The sequence below is a fragment of the Heteronotia binoei genome, chromosome 10 (assembly GCF_032191835.1).
Source record: "Heteronotia binoei isolate CCM8104 ecotype False Entrance Well chromosome 10, APGP_CSIRO_Hbin_v1, whole genome shotgun sequence".
NCBI classification, from domain to species: Eukaryota; Metazoa; Chordata; class Lepidosauria; order Squamata; family Gekkonidae; genus Heteronotia; species Heteronotia binoei.
In genome coordinates, this window is record NC_083232.1 from 4,785,477 (window position 1) to 4,808,856 (window position 23,380).

General features: G+C 48.6%; 1 protein-coding gene across 1 annotated transcript in view; it reads right to left on the reverse strand.

Annotated features, from left to right (window-relative positions):
* Positions 1 to 17,921, reverse strand: part of LOC132578260 (parathyroid hormone/parathyroid hormone-related peptide receptor-like) — a 32,813-nt gene extending 14,892 nt beyond the window's left edge. The window contains exons 1-4 of the mRNA XM_060248186.1: positions 17,790 to 17,921; positions 16,570 to 16,688; positions 9,308 to 9,402; positions 5,277 to 5,463 (exon numbers count right to left, since the gene is read on the reverse strand). Of these exons, the coding sequence (XP_060104169.1) occupies positions 5,277 to 5,463; positions 9,308 to 9,402; positions 16,570 to 16,688; positions 17,790 to 17,829 (441 nt within the window). The 5' untranslated portion in view covers positions 17,830 to 17,921. The remainder of the gene's footprint in view (positions 1 to 5,276; positions 5,464 to 9,307; positions 9,403 to 16,569; positions 16,689 to 17,789) is intronic.
* Positions 17,922 to 23,380: the final 5,459 nt, after the last annotated feature.

Below are 23,380 nucleotides of genomic sequence, written 5' to 3' on the forward strand. Positions count from 1 at the left end.
CAGGTCATCAGTAGAGAGTTCAGATCACAGTACTGCAGTACTGCTGCTTTACCACTGTGCGCCATGGGGCCGCTAGAAGCTGAGACCTTTCCCTATAAGAAGATAAGAAGAGCCATGCTGGATCCATGCAGCGGTCCATCTAGCGGTCATCTGGCTCAGCATCTTGACTCACACTGTGGCCAGCAAGCTGCTATGGAGGTCCAACAACAGGTCATAGAAGCTGAGACCTTCCCCTATAAGAAGATAAGAAGAGCCATGCTGGATCAGACCAGTGAGGGTCCAGCATCCCATCTCACACAGTGGCCAACCAGTTACTGTGAGTGGGCCAAAGAAAGACGGCATAGAAGCAAAGGCCTTCCCCAATAAGAAGCGAAGAGCCCTACTGGATCCATGCAGTGGTCCATTTAGCGGTCTTCTGGCTCAGCATCTTGACTCACACTGTGGCCAGCCGGCTGCTATGGAGGTCCAACAACAGGTAATAGAAGCTGAAGATAGGAAAGGAAAGGTCCCCTGTGCAAGCACCAGTTGTTTCCGACTCTGGGGTGACGTTGCTTTTTCCAACGTTTTCACGGCAGGCTTTTTACGGGGTGGTTTGCCATTGCCTTCCCCATCCATCTACGCTTTCCTCCCAGCAAGCTGGGTACTCATTTGACCGACCTCAGAAGGAAGGAAGGCTGAGTCAACCTTGGGCCGGCTACCTGAACCAGCTTTCGCTGGGATAGAACTCAGGTCATCAGTAGAGAGTTCAGATCACAGTACTGCAGTACTGCTGCTTTACCACTGTGCGCCATGGGGCCGCTAGAAGCTGAGACCTTTCCCTATAAGAAGATAAGAAGAGCCATGCTGGATCCATGCAGCGGTCCATCTAGCGGTCATCTGGCTCAGCATCTTGACTCACACTGTGGCCAGCAAGCTGCTATGGAGGTCCAACAACAGGTCATAGAAGCTGAGACCTTCCCCTATAAGAAGATAAGAAGAGCCATGCTGGATCAGACCAGTGAGGGTCCAGCATCCCATCTCACACAGTGGCCAACCAGTTACTGTGAGTGGGCCAAAGAAAGACGGCATAGAAGCAAAGGCCTTCCCCAATAAGAAGCGAAGAGCCCTACTGGATCCATGCAGTGGTCCCTTTAGCGGTCTTCTGGCTCAGCATCTTGACTCACACTGTGGCCAGCCGGCTGCTATGGAGGTCCAACAACAGGTAATAGAAGCTGAAGATAGGAAAGGAAAGGTCCCCTGTGCAAGCACCAGTTGTTTCCAACTCTGGGGTGACGTTGCTTTCACAACGTTTTCACGGCAGACTTTTGACGGGGTGGTTTGCCATTGCCTTCCCCAGTCTTTTACACTTCCTCCCCAGGAAGCTGGGGACTCATTTGACCGACCTCGGAAGGCTGGAAGGCGGAGTCAACCTCGAGCCGGCTACCCGAACCGGGTGAAGCCAGGATCGAACTCAGGTCGTGAGAGGAGAGTTCAGATCACAGTCCCGCAATACTGCTGCTTTACCACTCTGCGCCACGGGGCCGCTTTTTCTCGGTATAACCCGTCATCGATCCAACTAGAACGACAGGATTCCATTTTACATTTTTGTTCGGCTATTTTGTGCATTCGAGGAAGGCGCGAGGCAGAACAGCAAACGTAGGCTCAAATCCACGGGGCCCAATTCCCAGGGGCCATTTGGATTAACCTACCGAAAGAACCTACCGGTTCTTCAAAGGCAGCTCTTGGGTTCAGAGACCTCCATTAGCAACCTGTCAGACGAGGCAGAGGGCTGCCATTTTCACAGCACCTCTCCTGCCCGGGATTCTGCTCAGCAGCCCTTTGAGTATTGAAAAGGAATCAAAACTAATATCCAAGTGACTGAGCTGGACAGTCCAAAATGACTGACAACCAAGGGAAAATCTATCTCAGTTGGAAAGCTTGCTGTGGATGCGGAGGAGAAGGGGGGGGGGGGGGGTGACAGTGGGGCACAGTGCCATCTAGTGGTTCAGACCAAATTGCCACTGTGCATTTTTTTCCTTTTTTTGCCATGCAATAACAGCTGACTGATGGCAACTCTGTAGGACAGAGGTGGCCAACGGTAGCTCTCCAGATGTTTTTTGCCTACAACTCCCATCAGCCCCAGCCATCTCCAGATCTGGAGAGCTACCGTTGGCCACCCCTGAAATAGAGTGATTGACATGTTTTTTGCCTACAACTCCCATCAGCCCCAGCCAGCATGACCCATGGCTGGGGCTGATGGAAGTTGTAGGCAAAAAAACAACTGGAGAGCTACCGTTGGTCACCCCTGCTGTAGGATATTCAAGGCAACAGAACACAGGGGGTTGGCCCTTGCCTGACTCTGTGTAGCCACCTTGGTCAATCTTGGGGGGGGGGGCGCTCTTTAAGTACTAATGAGGGTCAACTCTGCTGATGAGATTGGGCGAAGATGTTCTAAAATAAATCAATAATAAATGAAATCCGTCAGTGCAGCCAATAAACAAGTCAAGATGGGGCCAAACGCATGCTGTTTGCTTGTCTCCTCAAATGCAAAATGCATAAATATTCCAAATGGACTATTAGAAGTGAGCAAGAAGAAGAAGAAGATGATATTGGATTCATATCCCGCCCTCCACTCCGAAGAGTCTCAGAGGGGCTCACAATCTCCTTTATCTTCCTCCCCCACAACAGACACCCTGTGAGGTAGATGAAGATTTTGGATTTATATCCCGCCCTCCACTCCGAAGAGTCTCAGAGCGGTTCACAATCTCCTTTACCTCCTACCCCCCCCACAACAGACACCCTGTGAGGTAGATGAAGATATTGGATTTATATCCCGCCCTCCACTCCGAAGAGTCTCAGAGCGGTTCACAATCTCCTTTACCCTCCACCCCCCCCACAAAAGACACCATGTGAGGTAGATGAAGATATTGGATTTATATCCCGCCCTCCACTCTGAAGAGTCTCAGAGCGGTTCACAATCTCCTTTACCTCTCCTCTCCCCCCACAATAGACACCCTGTGTGGTAGATGAAGATATTGGATTTATATCCCGCCCTCCACTCCGAAGAGTCTCAGAGCAGTTCACAATCTCCTTGACCTTCCCCCCCCCCACAATAGATACCCTGTGAGGTAGATGAAGATATTTGGATTTATATCCCACCCTCCACTCCAAAGAGTCTCAGAGGGGCTCAAAATCTCCTTTACCTTCCTCCCCCCCCACAACAGACACCCTGTGAGGTGGTTGGGGCTGGAGAGAGCTCTCACAGCAGCTGCCCTTTCAAGGACAACCTCTGCCAGAGCTCTGGCTGATCCAAGGCCATTCCAGCAGCTGCAAGTGGAGGAGTGGGGAATCAAACCCGGTTCTCCCAGATAAGAGTCCGCACGCTTAACCACTACACCAAACTGGCTCTCCAAAACAGAACCTTGAAAGAAGCAAAATCAGGGGACAGAATGGCTGCTTACAGATGGGCAGTTTGGGGCAAATGGGAGGTATCCTAAACTGGGCAGGCTCAAAAAGAAGCATCCTAAACCATCCACAACCTCCAGTGCAAGGCGCCCCCGTTCTGCCCATGGGGCACCTTGGTGCAGTCCGACAGCTGTAGCTCACCATTCCCTTGGCACGGTTTGGGTTTCTATACATTTGTAGTGGTCATGCTCATATGTGCACATGGGCTCTGGGCAGGTTTTTTTTTTAAAGAATATTGGTGAGCACCTCGAGCAGAATGGTGGGTTCACACCGCCAATCCACCTCGCCGGCGTGCTTCCGCATCCAGATGCCAAAGAGGCAACTGGCGTGCGGCTCAGAAATCGCTACCGCTTCAAAAGTGGTAGCTTTCTGAGCCGTTCTAAGGATGCCAGAGGGTGGGGTGAGTACGAGATAAGGTCAGGCAAATGAACATATGAACCTATGAAGCTGCCTTATACTGAATCAGACCCTCGGTCCATCAAAGTCAGTATTGTCTTCTCAGACTGGCAGGGGCTCTCCAGGGTCTCAAGCTGAGGTTTTTCACGCCTACCTGCCTGGACCCTTTTTAGTTGGAGATGCCGGGGATTGAACCTGGGACCCTCTGCTAACCAAGCAGATGCTCTACTACTGAGCCGCAGCCCCATTCATGGCTCTCCAGGGTCTCAAGCTGAGGTTTTTCACACCTACTTGCCTGGACCCTTTTTAGTTGGAAATGCCGGGGATTGAACCTGGGACCTTCTGCTTCCCAAGCAGATGCTCTACCACTGAGCCACCATCCCTCCCTAATACTTAAGAGGTTCTCCAGGGTCTCAAGCTGAGGTTTTTCACGCCTACCTGCCTGGACCCTTTTTAGTTGGAGATGCCTGGGATTGAACCTGGGACCTTCTGCTAACCAAGCAGATGCTCTACCACTGAGCCACCGTCCCTCCCCAACATATATGAACCTATGAAGCTGCCTTCTACTGGATCAGACCCTCGGTTCATCAAAGTCAGTATTGTCTTCTCAGACTGGCAGTGGCTCTCCAGGGTCTCAAGCGGAGGTTTTTTACGCCTATTTGATTGGACTCTTTTTAGTTGGAGATGTGTGTGTTTGGACATGTTTTTCTAGTTGGTTTCTAAGGTGTCTGTAAGCAACCAATGAATGGCATTTATCAAACTCTCCTTTCAAGTCTATTGCTTGTTAGACTGATTTCAATAACCGCATCCCAGCTCATTTCTACTGTTCTTTGGCACAATCCTGGGGTTTGCCTGAATAGACAATTCAGAAGAATCCCCCCGCCTTTTTTGTTGTGTGATGGCTTAGAGCTGGGATGCCAAACTTGCTTAATGTAAGAGCCACACAGAATAAGCATCAGATGTTTGAGAGCCACAAGACATGAACATCAGATGTTTGAGAGCTGCAAAGACGGACGGACGGACAGAAGGGAGGGAGAGAGGAGGGAAGGAAGGCAGGCAAATAAAAGGGGGGAGGGAGAGGTGAAAAGAAAGCAACTTTAACTTTAAATGCATCCTCCAAACCACCAGCCGGCTTGGCTGGGAGAAGTGATTTAAAGAGACAAATATCTTCTCCAAGCTGGCTGATGGGGTAGGGTTTTTTGAGAGGCACTCAATATGCTTGAAAGAGCCACAAGTGGTTCCCGAGTCACAGTTTGGCCACCTTTGGCTTAGATGCAAACATTCACGAATTTCACCTTTGGTTGATGAAAGAAACAATCGAGCTCCAGCCATTCACCCCCCCTCCCCCCACTTCAACAGGCTCACAAATGACATCTTCTCATTCCCTTCTTTCTCCTAGCGCGCACTATCGTTCCTGAGGTCTGACGACTACTCACAAATGGAGACTTTTCTGCCAAGGGGGCCTCGGTGATGAACTTGAGGTCTTCTTCTGAGATGCGCTCCATCTCCTCCAGGGCTGAACCGGAGTACAGGACGGCGTCCTTCACGAAGATGCTGATGGCTCGGAGCATGAAGGAGACAAAGAGGTGGATGTGGATGTAATTCCGTGTGCAGTGCAAACGCCTGTGAGAGAAAAAAGAAAGGACACAGGTCAGGGGAGATACCTGAGCGTGGAAATCGAGGAGGACTTAAAGAGTCAGCACGTTTCCCCCTTTGCTCTGCGCGGATCACTCCAGAGCAGACCATTCCAGCCGGAGTCATCCACCCACCCCTTCAGCCAGTAAATTCCCTAACTTCAGTATGGCGTGGCAGAAAAGAGCCACAGTCCGAGAGCACCTTCAAGACTAACAAAACCTGTGGCAGGGGAGGCCCTTTCCTGAGTCACTGCTCACTTCCGGAGATGGCTCTGCCGAAGGGAGCAGTGACTCGCGACGGCTCATCTCCCGCCACAAATTCTGTTAGTCTTGAAGGTGTTCCTGGATTCTGGCTCTTTTCTGTTGCTGTAGGCAGACTAACGCGGCAACCGATGCTCCCTCTAAGCCAGGGGTAGCTCTCCAGTTGTCTTTGGCCTACAACTTCCATCAGCCCCAGCCATTGGCCATGCTGGCTGGGGCTAATGGGAGTTGTAGGCCAGGGGTGGCCAAGAGTTGCTCTCCAGATGTCTTTTGCCTACAACTCCCATCAGCCCCAGCCATTGGCCATGCTGGCTGGGGCTAATGGGAGTTGTAGGCCAGGGGTGGCCAAAGGTTGCTCTCCAGATGTCTTTTGCCTACAACTCCCATCAGCCCCAGCCATTGGCCATGCTGGCTGGGGCTAATGGGAGTTGTAGGCCAGGGGTGGCCAAGGGTTGCTCTCCAGATGTCTTTTGCCTACAACTCCCATCAGCCCCAGCCATTGGCCATGCTGGCTGGGGCTAATGGGAGTTGTAGGCCACAGGTGGCCAACGGTAGCTCTCCAGTTGTGTTTTGCCTACAACTCCCATCATCAGCCCCAGCCATTGGCCATGCTGGCTGGGGCTAATGGGAGTTGTAGGCCAGGGGTGGCCAATGGTAGCTCTCCAGATGTGTTTTGCCTACAACTCCCATCAGCCCCAGCCAGCGTGGCCAATGGCTGGGGCTGATGATGGGAGTTGTAGGCAAAAAACATCTGGAGAGCTACCGTTGGCCACCCCTGCTCTAAGCTATGGAGTCCTGTGTGCAAAATCTAGTTCATGAGCTACTGGCATTAAAGTTGCGGCGCAGAGATGGAAATTTCATCAAATTCCCATGAAAATGGACTTGGTGGGAAAAATTCTGGAAACAGCAGAGCTGGACTTTTTCTCCCAGCTGTTGGCTGGGAGATCTAAAGAAGAAGCAAAAAAATACTGGATGAAATTTTATGCCTGGTTGGATATTCAAGACTCTTAAGTGAGCTCCGGTGTGAACTTATTTCTCCCTTTCTTCTTCTTCTTCGTCTTTCTTTCCTGTATTTTATGTTATTAAGTTGCCTTCACCGGAATTGTCAAATCAATTGATAACTTTAACAAAGGATTTAAACTATAAATTTTTAAAATGTGGATGAGCTTTAGTATAGACATAATAATACGGAACAATTCAGGTAAAGAAAACACTGTAGAAGCAAGCTTGTATTTTTTTTTAAAGTATTTTTGTGCAGAAGAAGGCCCAAATGTATTGTGCTTTCTATCTCCCCTATCCCTTCCACTTACTCCTTTTGAAAATAATAAAACTTTTTGAAAATTGTACAGTTGTGAGCCGCGGCAATAACGAGTTTGCTCTGGGGCCATTTTTCTTGAGCTAAGACAAAATTGTGTGAGCCAGAGGCTAAAAAAACTGTGGGCTAACTCACGCAAACTCAGCTTAGAGGGACCACTGATCACAAGCCATCTTGATCTATGTATGATGCGGCAGAAAAACAGTGCAGAGTTTTGCAGACCTGTGTGTGGGACTAGGGGTTTTTCTGTGCACTTTACTTGTGTGTGTGTGTGTGTGCATGTAGTGCTGTTGTTGCTTCTGGTGAGCCATCGTTGACAGCCTTGCTTGGGTCTTGGAAGCTGAGGGCTGCGGCTTCCTCAATTGACTTGATCCATCTCATGTTGGGTTTTCCTCGTTTTCCTAGTGCCTTCCACGTTCCTTACCGTTCTTGCCTCTTCCAGTGTCTCGCGTCTTCTCATAATGAGACAGAAGTACCATCATCTCAGTTTAATCATTTTTACTTCTAGGGAGAGCTCCGGCTTGATATCATCAAGAACCCAGTTATTTGTCTTCAGGTTTCATTTTTACAAAGCCAGTCTCTATCCCCTCCACTCCCTTGCAGAGATAGGCCTTTTCCCTTATATCTCCACAAGGAAAAGAAGTAGAGACTTCCTTTCCTTTTAAGAAAGAGAGCTGGGAATCTGGAGAGCCTGCTAAACCTAGCATTACAATGGCATATTCATATATCAATATTTTAATGCTTTTTAAAACAGGCAACCCCCCCTCCCTCCCCCCCCCAAAAAAAACCCACTGCTCTTCAGGGTGGAGAAGAGGGAATGGCTTGAAAATGATGACAGTCTAATAATAGAAAACTGAGGTGGAGGTGAGTGGGAGTGGATGAAAGAAACATGCACGAGGAAAAAGGCAACTTAAAAGAGGCTTCCAGAAAAAGATCATGGAAAACATGATCTGACTTGACTTGGATGGCCCAGGCTAACCTCGTCTCATCAGATCTCAGAAGCTATGCAGGGCCAGACAGCCCTGGTTAGGACTTGGATGGGAGACCACCAAGGAAGTCAAGTGTTACTATGCAGAGGCAGGCAATGGCCAACCACCTCTGGACATCTTGTCTTGACCTGGATGGCCCAGGCTAACCTGATCTCATGAGATCTTGGAAGCCAAGCAGAGTCAGCCCTGGATAGTAGTTGGATGGGAGACCACCAAGGAAGTCCAGGGTTGCTAGGCAGAGGCAGGAAATGGCAAACCACCTCTGTAGGTCTTTTGCCTTGACTCCGATGGCTCAGGTAAGCCCAGTCTCATCAGATCTCAGAAATTTAGAAAGATTGGCCATGGTCAGTCCTTGAATGGGAGACCATCAAAGAAATCCAGGGTTCCTCTGAAGAGGCAGGTGATGGCAAACCATCTTTGTATGTCTTTAGCCTTGACCTGGATGAGGCTGGCTAGCTGAGTCTCCTCAGACCTCAGAAGCTTAGCAGCTTCAGCCCTGGTCAGTACTTGGATGGGAGACCACCGAGGGTCACCACACAGAGGTAGGTGATGGCAAACCATCTCTGTATGTCTTTTGCCTTGACCTGGATGAGGCTGGCTAGCTGAGTCTCCTCAGACCTCAGAAGCTTAGCAGCTTCAGCCCTGGTCAGTACTTGGATGGGAGACCACCGAGGGTCACCACACAGAGGTAGGTGATGGCAAACCATCTCTGTATGTCTTTTGCCTTGACCTGGATGAGGCTGGCTAGCTGAGTCTCCTCAGACCTCAGAAGCTTAGCAGCTTCAGCCCTGGTCAGTACTTGGATGGGAGACCATCAAAGAAATCCAGAGTTCCTCTGAAGAGGTAGCTGATGGCAAACCATCTCTGTACGTCTTTTGCCTTCACATGGATGAGCCAGGCTAGCTGAGTCTCCTCAGACCTCAGAAGCTTAGCAGTTTCAGCCCTGGTCAGTACTTGGATGGGAGACCACCCAGGCTCACCACACAGAGGTAGATGATGTCAAACCACCTCTGTTAATCTTTTGACTTGAAAACCCTACAGGGTAACCCTAAGCCCCTTGTGACTTGATGGCACTGACACCACCGTTGTCAGTTAGCCGATTGGTCGCGTCTTTTCCAATAGCGGTCGGGATTTTATTTAAACAGAATTTGTATTTTTTTTGCAAGCTAAGCAAACCACCTGACCAAAGTAGCTAAGCCAAAAAAAAGTTGAATATAATCAAGTAAATGGACAAGTCCCCTTCTAGATTCTGAAAGGAAACTGCTTACCTGAAGTAGCCAAGGATAAGGACTGCAATTGTCAAGGAACCCAACGAAATGGAATATCCAACGGTGTAAATTATATAGAGTCGGTCGAAGACTTCCTGTGGGAAACATTGGGGAGGTGGGGGGTGAGACCATGTTGGGAAGAGTCAGGAAACTAGAACTCATTTCACAGGAGTTGTCATGACTCGGGGGGAGGGTCTTACCAACTGCTGCCATCGCTCTGGGTTAAGGGTCTCCCTTGAGAAGGCCCAGACTACCTTCCCAAGCCCTTCCAGGCCTCTCTTAGCTTAGCCCAAATAATGGGCGTGAGGACCAGGCAGAGTTAACAACAAGGGGAAAAAAGGTTTATTTAAAAGGTCAGTGCAATATAACAAACAAGGTGCATAAAACAGGAAAAAGGGTGAAGGGAAAAATAATCAAATGCCTTAATGCATCTATCGGTACAGTCCCTAAACTAATACTAACACTTACCCTCTTGGGTAAGGGCCTTTTCCCTGCTTCCAGCTCTCCAGGCTACAGCCTGCCTCCAGCTAAGCTTTCCAGGGAAAGAACACCCACTTCCTGGGCTTCGTCTTTACATATTCTCTTCCCAGGCCCCACCCCTCTCTGGGTCTGTTTCCCTCCAAACCCCTTGCTGCCCAATCAGAGGGACAGAGGGGATCCTGGGAGAAGTAGGCTTTTTCCAGTAACTCCTCAGCAGGCTTCCCTGGGGCCTGCAGGCCTCACTAGGCCAAGGATCATGACAGGAGTGCAGAAGCAAAGCGGCCAAGGAAAGAATTCAGGCAAACATGGTGGAATTCTGGGAAACCATTTCCTGAACTTTCACCAAAGAGTACTTAGGACTCCTCAATATGGTGCCCAAAGGAATCAGACTCTTTGGTCCATCAGTGTCAGTATTGTCTACTCAGATTAGCAGGGGCTCTCCAGTAGGATCTGTTTTCAGTCTATACGTTCAATTTTTAAGCTGTCCCTCCCTGTACCGTAGGGCTCAGGGAAGGATCGGAAAAGAAAGGAAGAGTCCCCTGTGCAAGCACCAGTCGGTTCCGACTCTGGGGTGACGTTGCTTTCACGTTTTCACGGCAGACTTTTTTATGGGGTGGTTTGCCCTTGCCTTCCCCAGTCATCAGCTGGGTAACTCATAAGAACATAAGAGAAGCCATGTTGGATCAGGCCAGTGGCCCCTCCAGTCCAATACTCTGTGTCACATAAGAACATAAGAGAAGCCATGTTGGATCAAGCCAATGGCCCCTCCAGTCCAATACTCTGTGTCACATAAGAACATAAGAGAATCCATGTTGGATCAGGCCAATGGCTCCTCCAGTCCAACACTCTGTGTCACAGAAGAACATAAGAGAAGCCATGTTGGATCAGGCCAGTGGTCCATCCAGTCCAACACTCTGGGTCACATAAGAACATAAGAGAAGCCATGTTGGATCAGCCCAATGGCCCATCCAGTCCAACACTCTGGGTCGCATAAGAACATAAGAGAAGCCCTGTTGGATCAGGCCAATGGCCCCTCCAGTCCAACACTCTGTGTCACAGAAGAACATAAGAGAAGCCATGTTGGATCAGGCCAATGGCCCCTCCAGTCCAACATTCTGTGTCACAGAAGAACATAAGAGAAGCCATGTTGGATCAGGCCAATGGCCCATCCAGTCCAACACTCTGTGTCACAGAAGAACATAAGAGAAGCCATGTTGGATCAGGCCAGTGCTCCATCCAGTCCAACACTCTGGGTCACATAAGAACATAAGAGAAGCCATGTTGGATCAGCCCAATGGCCCATCCAGTCCAACACTCTGGGTCGCATAAGAACATAAGAGAAGCCATGTTTGATCAGGCCAGTGGCCCATTCAGTCCAACACTCTGTGTCACATAAGAACATAAGAGAAGCCATGTTGGATCAGGCCAGTGGCCCATCCAGTCCAACACTCTGTGTCACATAAGAACATAAGAGAAGCCATGTTTGATCAGGCCAAAGGCCCATCCAGTCCAACACTCTGTGTCACACCACTGTGTATATATAGAGGTTGACAAGATTATGCATGGGATGGAGAAAGTAGAGAAAGAAGTCCTTTTCTCCCTTTCTCACAATACAAGAACTCATGGGCATTCAATGAAATTGCTGAGCAGTCAGGTTAAAACGGATAAAAGGAAGTCCTTCTTCACCCAAAGGGTGATTAACACATGGAATTCACTGCCACAGGAGGTGGTGGCGGCTACAAGCATAGCCACCTTCAAGAGGGGATTGGATAAAAATATGGAGCAGAGGTCCATCAGTGGCTATTAGCCGCAGTATTTTCTTATGTTCCTGCCAGGCTCAAAGGAGCCGTATGAATGGAGCTTGGGGACTTGGGAACAATGGGCAGCAGGATCCATGCACCAATCACGGTCCCCCTGCTGGTTTGAATGCCCCAATAGCATGCTTGTGTGGGAACCCTGATTTGCATATAGCTGGCCCAGTTCCTCAGTCTTTAAGTGGAGTCTACCTTATGCTGTACCCAATAAGGATCTGACGTTCACTACCACCTCACGCGTCTTCCATGCATCGAACTCATTATATTATACTACCTCTTCAGCATTCCCATTGGAACTTATCCCACCACCTCCTACATGGTTTTTTTTCTTTTTTATCCAGTGGACATGCCGGGGATTGAACCTGGGACCTTCTGCTTGCCAAGCAGATGCTCTGCCACTGAGCCACAGCCCCATTCATGGCTCTCCAGGGTCTCAAGCTGAGGTTTTTCACGCCTATTTGCCTGGCCCCTTTTTAGTTGGAGATGCCGGGGATTGAACCTGGGACCTTCTGCTTCCCAAGCAGATGCTCTACCACTGAGCCACAGCCCCATTCATAGCTCTCCAGGGTCTCAAGCTGAGGTTTTTCACGCCTATTTGCCTGGCCCCTTTTTAGTTGGAGATGCCGGGGATTGAACCTGGGGCCTTCTGCTTACCAAGCAGATGCTCTACCACTGAGCCACAGCCCCATTCATAGCTCTCCAGGGTCTCAAGCTGAGGTTTTTCACACCTATTTGCCTGGCCCCTTTTTAGTTGGAGATGCCGGGGATTGAACCTGGGACCTTCTGCTTCCCAAGCAGATGCTCTACCACTGAGCCACAGCCCCATTCATGGCTCTCCAGGGTCTCAAGCTGAGGTTTTTCACGCTTACTTGCCTGGCCCCTTTTTAGTTGGAGATGCCGGGGATTGAACCTGGGACCTTCTGCTTCCCAAGCAGATGCTCTACCACTGAGCCACAGCCCCATTCATGGCTCTCCAGGGTCTCAAGCTGAGGTTTTTCACGCTTACTTGCCTGGCCCCTTTTTAGTTGAAGATGCCGGGGATTGAACCTGGGACCTTCTGCTTCCCAAGCAGATGCTCTACCACTGAGCCACAGCCCCATTCATGGCTCTCCAAGGTCTCAAGCTGAGGTTTTTCACGCTTACTTGCCTGGACCCTTTTTAGTTGGAGATGTCATGGATTGAACCTGGGACCTTTCTGCTTACCAAGCAGATGCTTTACCACTGAGCCACCGTCCCTCCCCTGATTGGCAGCGGCTCTCCAGGGTCTCAAGCTAAGGTTTTTCATGCCTATTTGCCTGGACCCTTTTGAGTTGGAGATGCCGGGGATTGAACCTGGGACCTTCTGCTTGCCAAGCAGATGCTCTACCACTGAGCCACGGCCCCTCCCCTTCCTTCCACCCTTTCAGCAATGCCTTCAAACTCCTGCTCCCGCCTCCCCTTCCTCTTGCAAAATTTCAGCAATGCCCACGACATCTCTGGTCTTCAAGCTGGGCAGGAGAGGCGTGCTTTTCTGGAATGCTAACCTCAGGCGTATTACATCAGAATCCCCAATTCCTGAGAATGTTTTCCTGGCTGCATCCACCGCTGGAATCCTACGCCGGCCAACCTTAATCTATTCCGAAACTAAATAAACAGCACTGTAACAGCCGCGGTTGGGTTGGAGCAGCTCATGAGCAGGGATGGAGGGAGGCCGTGCATTTTCCTGCAGGGAAGGCAGGTATCCGAACCAGCTGCACGAAAAGCCTTCTTTTCGGAGCGGGTTTAGCACCTCAAAGATCTGACTCATCTCATCACCACAGCGTGAAGTCTGTACAGCTTAAACCTTCGATGCCAATACTGAAGCGGGGGAGGAGAGAAGAAGGAGGAGGTGGTTTTTTTGGGGGGGGGGTTTGCTTGCCAAATCCAATTCAAGAAATATCTGGGGACTTTGGGGGTGGAGCCAGGAGACTTTGGAGGTGGAGCCAGGAGACATTAGGGGCGGAGCCAAGATCAAGGCTGTGACAAGGATCATTGAACTCCAAAGGGAGTTCTGGCCATCGCATTGAAAGGGACGGCACACCTTTTCAATGCCTTCATTCCATAGGAAATAATGAAGGATAGGGGCACCTTCTTTTGGGGCTCATAGAATTGGACCCCCTGGTTCAGTCTTTTTGAAACTTGGGGGGTATTTTGGGGAGTGGCACTAGATGCTATACTGAAAATTTGGTGCCTCTACCCCAAAAAACAGCCCTTCCAGAGCCCCAGATGCCCACGGATCAATTCTCCATGATTTTCTATGGGAATAAATCTCCCTAGGGAATAAAAGAGTACCCAGCAGACATTTCCCTCCCCTCCCCCCGCTTTCTGATGACCCTGAAGTGGGGGGAGGGCCTCCAAACCGGGGGGATCTCCTGCCCCCACCTGGGGATTGGCAACCCTACTGGGGACAGATATGGAAACTTTCACATGAGCCCGGGATCTAGCAACACAAACTGCTAATCTGGCAAGCAAAGAAGCAAAGAAGGAGAAGGGGAAAGAGAAGGGACACGCAAATACATGTAAGGCCACCTTCTACCAGGTCCGATTCAAGAAATGTCTGGGGAATTTGGGGGTGGAGCCAGGAGACATTGGGGGCGGAGCCAGGAGCAAAGGTGTGACAAGAACGGATTGAAATCCAAAGGGAGTTCTGGCCATCGCATTTAAAGGGGCCGCACACCTTTTAAATGTGTTTCCTCCATTGGAAATAATGAAGGATAGGGGCACCTTCTTTGGAGGCTTACAGAATCGGACCCCCTTGTCCAATCCTTTTGAAACTTGGAGGGTGTTTTGCGGAGAGGCATCAGATACTATGCTGCAAATTAGGTGCCTCTACCTCAAAAAGCAGCTCACTCAGAGTCCCAGATACTCATGGATCAACTCCATTATACTCAGGGCCTCTCCTAAAAACACCCTCCAAGTTTCAAAAGTTTGTATCAGTTTACACTCTTCCACTGGGCCACAACCCCTAACTAGAGTTTGAGAAGGAGAAGCTTGAGAGTAAATTCCTAAACGAATTAAAAAGTGAAAAATAAAACAGGCTTCTAATAAGAACATAAGAACATAAGAGAAGCCCTTTTGGATCAGGCCAGTGGCCCATCCAGTCCAACACTCTGCATCACATAAGAACATAAGAGAAGCCATGTTGGATCAGGCCAGTGGCCCCTCCAGTCCAACACTCTGAGTCACATAAGAACATAAGAAGCCCTGTTGGATCAGGCCAGTGGCCCCTCCAGTCCAACACTCTGAGTCACATAAGAAAAGCCATGTTGGATCAGGCCAGTGGACCATCCAGTCCAACACTCTGTGTCACATAACAAAAGCCATGTGGGATGAGGCCAATGGCCCCTCCAGTCCAACACTCTGTGTCACACAGTGGTCAAAAAAACCCAGGTGCCATCAGGAGGTCCATCAGTGGGGCCAGGACACCAAAAGTGCTGCCACTTTTGCCTCCCCACAGTACCAAGAACACAGAGCATCACTGCCCCAGACATAGTCTATACCCCATGGCCCATCTAAACCCCATGGCTAATAGCCACTGATGGACCTCTGCTCCATATAAGAACATAAGAGAAGCCATGTTGGATCAGGCCAATGGCCCACCCAGTCCAACACTCTGTATCACACAGTGGCCAATATATGTGTGTGTGTACACACACACACACACACACACACACACACACACACACACACACACACATATATATATATATATATATATATATATATATATATATATATATATATATATATATATATATATATATATATATATACACACACGTACACACTGTGGCTAATAGCCACTGATGGACCTCTGCTCCATATTTTTATCCAATCCCTTCTTAAAGCTGGCTATGCTTGCAGCCGCCACCACCTCCTGTGGCAGTGAATTCCACATGTTAATCACCCTTTGGGTGAAGAAGGACTTCCTTTTATCCGTTTTAACCTGACTGCTCGGCAATTTCATTGAATGCCCATGAGTTCTTGTGTTGTGAGAAAGGGAGAAAAGGACTTCTTTCTCTACTTTCTCCATCCCATGCATCATCTTGTCAACCTCTATCATGTCATCCTGCAGTCGGCGTTTCTCCAAGCTAAAGAGCCCCAAGCGTTTTAACCATTCTTCATAGGAAAAGTGTTCCAAACCTTTAATCATTCTAGTTGCCCTTTTCTGCACTTTTCCCAATGCTATAATATCCTTTTTGAGGTGCGGTGACCAGAATTGTACACAGTATCCCAAATGAGACCGCACCATCATCGGAATTGGGACACTAGCATTAGCAAACCCCAAAGTCGGTAACAACGAGAAGCCATGTTGGATCAGGCCAATGGTCCATCCAGTCCAACACTCTGTGTCACACAGTGGCCAATATATGTGTGTGTGTATACACACACACACACACACACACATATATATATATATATATATACACTGTGGCTAATAGCCACTGATGGACCTCTGCCCTATATTTTTATCCAATCCCCTCTTGAAGCTGGCTATGCTTGTAGCCGCCGCCACCTCCTGTGGCAGTGAATTCCACATGTTAATCACCCTTTGAGTGAAGAAGTACTTCCTTTTATCCGTTCTAACCTGACTGCTCAGCAATTTCATTGAATGCCCATGAGTTCTTGTATTGTGAGAAAGGGAGAAAAGGACTTCTTTCTCTACTTTCTCCATCCCAGAAGGATAAGAATCTATCTCAGTTCAGTTCTCCTTGTAATGACAAGCAGATGTTTAACAGGCCGTAAGAATTATTTTTCATCTTTCCCAGCATCCTTCCATTTTCCCACTTTCCAAATTCGCTTTAGGAGACGTTTTGGGAACGAATATGGATCCCAAGGCTGAGATTCACCACCAAAAGGAGGAAGGCCCGTAGCTCAGTGGAAGAGCCACCATCCCTACCAGTTATCGAAGAAGACACGGGTCACAAGGCGCATCTGACTTTGGCTTACCCTCTCTGTCCTGTTGGTGTTGAGGAATTTGGCACACTCGCTGTAGTTGGCCCAAGTGAGGTTGCGGCTGGGCACCAATGCCCAGCTCCCGTTCACGTCACACCGCCGATAGGCGTGACCTGGCCAAGAGAGAAAGAGGTCTTCAGAGATAGGAGAGGCTAAGGGGAACAAAGTGATGCCATCCCGCCACTTGCTAAGAGCCTTTCTGCTTCTGTCAGGATTCCAAAGACAGCGTGGAAGCACCCCTGAGGAAATCACATGAGTCGCCGTAGCCAATTACATTCATTGGGGGGATCAAGAACAAACATGTTGTCCAAAAGATGGTCAAGGTGATAGAAAAGGAAAGCGAAGGTAAGATGAAGACTAAGGTAAGATGAAGACTAAGAAAACAAGTTTCAGGACAATAGTTTCAGGGGCACAGCAAGGATAATTTGCAGTAGAAGAGCTGGATTCGAATCCAGTTGCCCCTTAATGACCAATGAGATTTCCACAGGAGAAGCTTTCAATAAGCTAATCTTGGTATCTGGCAAGGCGAGCTTGGACTTCCAAAAGCTTCTACCCTTGAAATCTAGTTGTTCTTTAAGATACTACTGGACAAGTTATCAGGAAGAACCCCATCAAAAACCACAAGGATATTAGTCGTAAGTGATGGTACTGAAGTTTGTAATGACAGAATGAGCACTTGAGGAAGTTTGCAGTGGGCGTTTTAGTCTGAGCTGAGTGTTATGATGGAAGAACGCAGCCCCGACTTGCCACGTTACCTTCAGGATTTCTTTCTCCTCCCTGGCCTCTCACTCGTACTGCATGTTAAAAAGTAAATTAGGTGGACAAGAACATCGCTAGGAAACACGCGTCCTTTTATTTTACCTAGACTTGTAGCAAGAGCAATTAACAAGCAACTCTTATTACCTTTTATCGGTTTCTCGTTCAAATGCTCTCCAGACCGAATGGCCTTCCAATTTATTACACTGTGTCGCCGTCTGATCCTCACTTTGGTATCGGTTTACACTCTTAACCCACTAACTGTATGCATTTCAGCTCACCGTACCCCCCCTCCCCTTGTCTGAAGAAGTCTGCGTGCACACGAAAGCTTACATTCCGAATACAACTTTGTTGGTCTTAAAGGGGAAACTTGACTCCTACTTTGTTCTTGTCCTCAATCCCCCAAGATCAGGTGATCGAACTGCACCAACTTTGGGCCCCGAAAACAAGAGATTTACCTTGATGGTTGAAGTCATAGATATACTCTGGGCAGGGCATCGCCACCAACTTCCCCGGGATGCTTTCTGGCCAGCAGATGAGGTTATCCCACTCAGTTGCACAAAAGCCATCTAGAAGAGAAATACAGAAAGTTAAGGGGGTGTCATGGAAATTCAGGGATGGATTGTAGGGAAGATAACTGCCCACATCGGGTCAGACCTTGAGAAACTTGAGCAAGTTCCCTTTTGTGAAGCATATTCGGAGATCTTCGATCCCAGTTTAATTTTACGCAAGAACATAAGAACAAAAGAGAAGCCATGTTGGATCAGGCCAATGGCCCATCCAGTCCAGTACTCTGTGTCACATAAGAGAAGCCATGTTAGATCAGGCCAATGGCCCCTCCAGTCCAACACTCTGTGTCACTTAAGAACATAAGAGAAGCCATGTTGGATCAAGCCAGTGGCCCATCCAGTCCAACACTCTGTGTCACATAAGAGGAGCCATGTTAGATCAGGTCAATGGCCCATCCAGTCCAACACTCTGTGTCACATAAGAGAGGCCATGTTGGATCAGGTCAATGGCCCATCCAGTCCAACACTCTGTGTCACATAAGAACATAAGAGAAGCCATGTTGGATCTGGCCAATGGCCCATCCAGTCCAGAACTCTGTGTCACATAAGAACATAAGAGAAGCCATGTTGGATCAGGCCAATGGCCCATCCAGTCCAGAACTCTGTGTCACATAAGAGAAGCCATGTTAGATCAGGTCAATGGCCCATCCAGTCCAACACTCTGTGTCACATAAGAACATAAGAGAAGCCATGTTGGATCAGGCCAATGGCCCATCCAGTTCAACACTCTGTGTCACATAAGAACATAAGAGAAGCCATGTTGGATCAGGCCAATGGCCCATCCAGTTCAGCACTTTGTGTCACATAAGAACATAAGAGAAGCCATGTTGGATCAGGCCAGTGGCCCCTCCAGTCCAATACTCTGTGTCACATAAGAACATAAGAGAGGCCATGTTGGATCAGGTCAATGGCCCATCCAGTCCAACACTCTGTGTCACATAAGAACATAAGAGAAGCCATGTTGGATCAGGCCAATGGCCCATCCAGTTCAACACTCTGTGTCACATAAGAACATAAGAGAAGCCATGTTGGATCAGGCCAATGGCCCATCCAGTCCAACACTCTGTGGCACATAAGAACATAAGAGAGGCCATGTTGGATCAGGTCAATGGCCCATCCAGTCCAACACTCTGTGTCACATAAGAACAGAAGAGAAGCCATGTTTGATCAGGTCAAGGGCCCATCCAGTCCAACGCTCTGTATCACACAGTGGCCAAAATACACACATACACACACTCACAGTGGCTAATAGCCACTGATGGACCTCTGCTCCATATTTTTATCCAATCCCCTCCTGAAGCTGGCTATACTTGTCGCCGCCACCACCTCCTGAGGCAGTGAATTCCACATGTTAATCACCCTTTGGGTGAAGAAGGACTTCCTTTTATCTGTTCTAACCTGACTGCTCAGCAATTTCATTGAATGCCCACGAGTTCTTGTATTGTGAGAAAAGGAGAAAAGGACTACTTTCTCTATCCCATGCATCATCTTGTAAACCTCTATCACGTCACCCCACAGTCGACGTTTCTCCAAGCTGAAGAGCCCCAAGAATTTTAATCTTTCTTCATAGGGAAAGTGTTCCAAACCTTTAATCATTCTAGTTGCCCTTTTCTGGACTTTTTCCAATGCTATAATATCCTTTTTGAGGTGCGGCGACCAGAATTGTACACAGTACTCCAAATGAGACCGCACCATCGATTTATACAGGGGCATTATGATACTGGCTGATTGGTTTTCAATTCCCTTCCTAATAATTCCCAGCATGGCGTTGGCCTTTTTTATTGCAATCGCACACTGTCTTTGCATTTTCAGTGAGTTATCTACCATGACCCCAAGATCTCTCTTGGTCAGTCTCTGCCAGTTCACACCCCATCAACTTGTATTTGTAGCTGGGATTCTTGGCCCCAATGTGCACAAAAAATAAATACATGTAATCTACATAAACCAGTATTAATAAGAGCACTCTTACAGTCTTCTATTAATTCATAGTTTTGCATTTACAATTCATATTTCAGATATATTATCTTTCACGATACTATATTAGATATATAAAAAGCTTCAGCAATACGAGAAGTTTATGTACTTTTTTGGAACACATTTTTCAAATTCTACCTCTAAGTTGATGTAATTGAAAAATGGGAACCATTTCTAAATAAAATTGTTTTCTTTCTGCGCTAAGACATTTACCCTTATCTGTATGGTTAGTTTATCTAATGCCGCTATTTCCCATACTTTAGACATCCATTGTTGTTTTGTAGGAGACACATCTCGCTTCCAGTGCTGAGCTATCAGAAGTTTAGCTGCCATGAGTCATAGAGTTGCCAATTCTTTTCTTACTGGATTGATTCTGGGGTAAAAGGAATATCGCCCTCTACAACAAGAGCTTTTTAGGTGTTAGATACCACCTTGAGAAGAGTTTATAGTTTTGAAGTTTTAGATTTAAGGAGTAGGTATTATAAAGAGGGGACTCCCATATAGTCTGCCATTGCTCTAAGGTCAGTGATATACCATAATCTTTTCCCCAGGCTTTTTGCTGGCTCATGTATACTTTACATGTACTTTGCTGGAAGCGAATTTATGGTAGAAAGTTATAGTATTAATTCTTAGTAAATGTTGTCACAGGGTTATTATCTTTCGACCACCAGGAGATTAGCAGCCCTTTGACAGAAGTTTGAATGAAAAGAGACAGAAGTCTACCTGAGGAGAGGTATTGGGGGAAGAGGGGGAGAGATTTGTGAATCCAGTTTGGTGTAGTGCTTAAGTACAGTGGTTAAGTATGCATAGAGCCAGTTGGGTGTCGTGGTTAAGTATGCGGACTCTTATCTGGGAGAACCGGATTTGATTCCCCACTCCTCCCCTTGCACCTGCTAGCATGGCCTTGGGTTAGCCATAGAGGTGAAGTGTGCGGACTCTTCTCTGGGAGAACCAGGTTTGATTCCCCACTCCTCCACTTGCAGCTGCTGGAATGGCCGTGGGTCAGCCAGAGCTCTGGCAGAGGTTGTCCTTGAAAGGGCAGCTGCTGTGAGAGCCTTCTCCAGCCCCACCCACCTCACAGGGTGTCTGTTGTGGGGAAGGAAGGTAAAGGAGATTGTGAGCCCCCCTAAGACTCTTCGGAGTGGAGGGCGGGATATAAATCCAATATCTTCATCTACCTCACAGGGTGTCTGTTGTGGGGGAGGAAGGGAAAGGAGATTGTGAGCCACTCTGAGACTCTTCGGAGTGGAGGGCGGGATATAAATCCAATATCTTCATCTACCTCACAGGGTGTCTGTTGTGGGGGAGGAAGGGAAAGGAGATTGTGAGCCGCTCTGAGACTCTTCGGAGTGGAGGGCGGGATATAAATCCAATATCTTCATCTACCTCACAGGGTGTCTGTTGTGGGGGAGGAAGGGAAAGGAGATTGTGAGGCGCTCTGAGACTCTTCAGAGTGGAGGGCGGGATATAAATCCAATATCTTCATCTACCTCACAGGGTGTCTGTTGTGGGGGAGGAAGGGAAAGGAGATTGTGAGCCGCTCTGAGACTCTTCGGAGTGGAGGGCGGGATATAAATCCAATATCTTCATCTACCTCACAGGGTGTCTGTTGTGGGGGAGGAAGGGAAAGGAGATTGTGAGCCGCTCTGAGACTCTTCGGAGTGGAGGGCGGGATATAAATCCAATATCTTCATCTACCTCACAGGGTGTCTGTTGTGGGGGAGGAAGGGAAAGGAGATTGTGGGCCGCTCTGAGACTCTTCGGAGTGGAGGGCGGGATATAAATCCCATATCTTCATCTACCTCACAGGGTGTCTGTTGTGGGGGGGGGGAAGGGAAAGGAGATTGTGAGCCGCTCTGAGACTCTTCGGAGTGGAGGGCGGGATATAAATCCCATATCTTCATCTACCTCACAGGGTGTCTGTTGTGGGGGGGGGGGAAGGGAAAGGAGATTGTGGGCCGCTCTGAGACTCTTCGGAGTGGAGGGCGGGATATAAATCCCATATCTTCATCTACCTCACAGGGTGTCTGTTGTGGGGGGGAGGAAGGGAAAGGAGATTGTGAGCCGCTCTGAGACTCTTCGGAGTGGAGGGCGGGATATAAATCCAATATCTTCATCTACCTCACAGGGTGTCTGTTGTGGGGGAGGAAGGGAAGAGATTGTGAGCCGCTCTGAGACTCTTCGGAGTGGAGGGCGGGATATAAATCCAATATCTTCATCTACCTCACAGGGTGTCTGTTGTGGGGGAGGAAGGGAAAGGAGATTGTGGGCCGCTCTGAGACTCTTCGGAGTGGAGGGCGGGATATAAATCCAATATCTTCATCTACCTCACAGGGTGTCTGTTGTGGGGGAGGAAGGGAAAGGAGATTGTGGGCCGCTCTGAGACTCTTCGGAGTGGAGGGCGGGATATAAATCCAATATCTTCATCTACCTCACAGGGTGTCTGTTGTGGGGGAGGAAGGGAAAGGAGATTGTGAGCCGCTCTGAGACTCTTCGGAGTGGAGGGCTGGATATAAATCCAATATCTTCATCTACCTCACAGGGTGTCTGTTGTCAGGGAGGAAGGGAAAGGAGATTGTGAGCCGCTCTGAGACTCTTCGGAGTGGAGGGCGGGATATAAATCCAATATCTTCATCTACCTCACAGGGTGTCTGTTGTGGGGGAGGAAGGGAAAGGAGATTGTGAGCCGCTCTGAGACTCTTCGGAGTGGAGGGCGGGATTATAAATCCAATATCATCTTCTTCTCGAATTTCCAGCGTTGTGCGGGGGGTTGGACTAGATGCCCCTAGAGGTCCCTTCCAACTCTATGATTCTACGCGAATCCAGGGGCAAGGATGGCTCTGTCTTGATTTGCTTTGTCCTCTGCCATTCCCTCCTGCCCACCCAGCATCTGTCCTTTGCCCAAGTTTGGCCTACATGTGAAGAACACACATTAAAACCATCTGCACAGTCTTTGGCAGGGAAGGGAAATGCAAACACAGTCCCGAGATATTTGTCTAGGAGCACAAAAATATAAATCATCCTAGGTTACTCTGGCATGGGAAAGCGAGGCAGCAGAGACCGCAGCTAGGCTACGGTGGGGCACTGTGGTCATTCCATTATGGGAAGGGCAGCCAGTGGTTTGGAAAGAAACAAGGCAAAGGATTTGTTTTTTTTCCTGGGAGGTAGGAGATGAACCAAGACTTTGGGCGGGTGCATGAAATGCCCCTGGGAACAGTCACTAGCCTTATCAGAACGCTGCCGGCTTCCTTTAAAATCCAGGAGCGTTCTGCTCCCGCAGGGGTTTTCTCCTTAAATTTGGCCTTGAGTAAAACTCGGTAGCAATTTTGCATGGAAAGAGAGGTGACAGGAAAAAATGAACATATAAACATGAACATATGGAGCTGCCTTATACTGAATCAGACCTCCCTCGGTCCATCAAAGTCAGTCTTGTCTACTCAGACTGGCAGCGGCTCTCCAGGGTCTCAAGCTGAGGTTTTTCACACCTATTTGCCTGGACCCTTTTT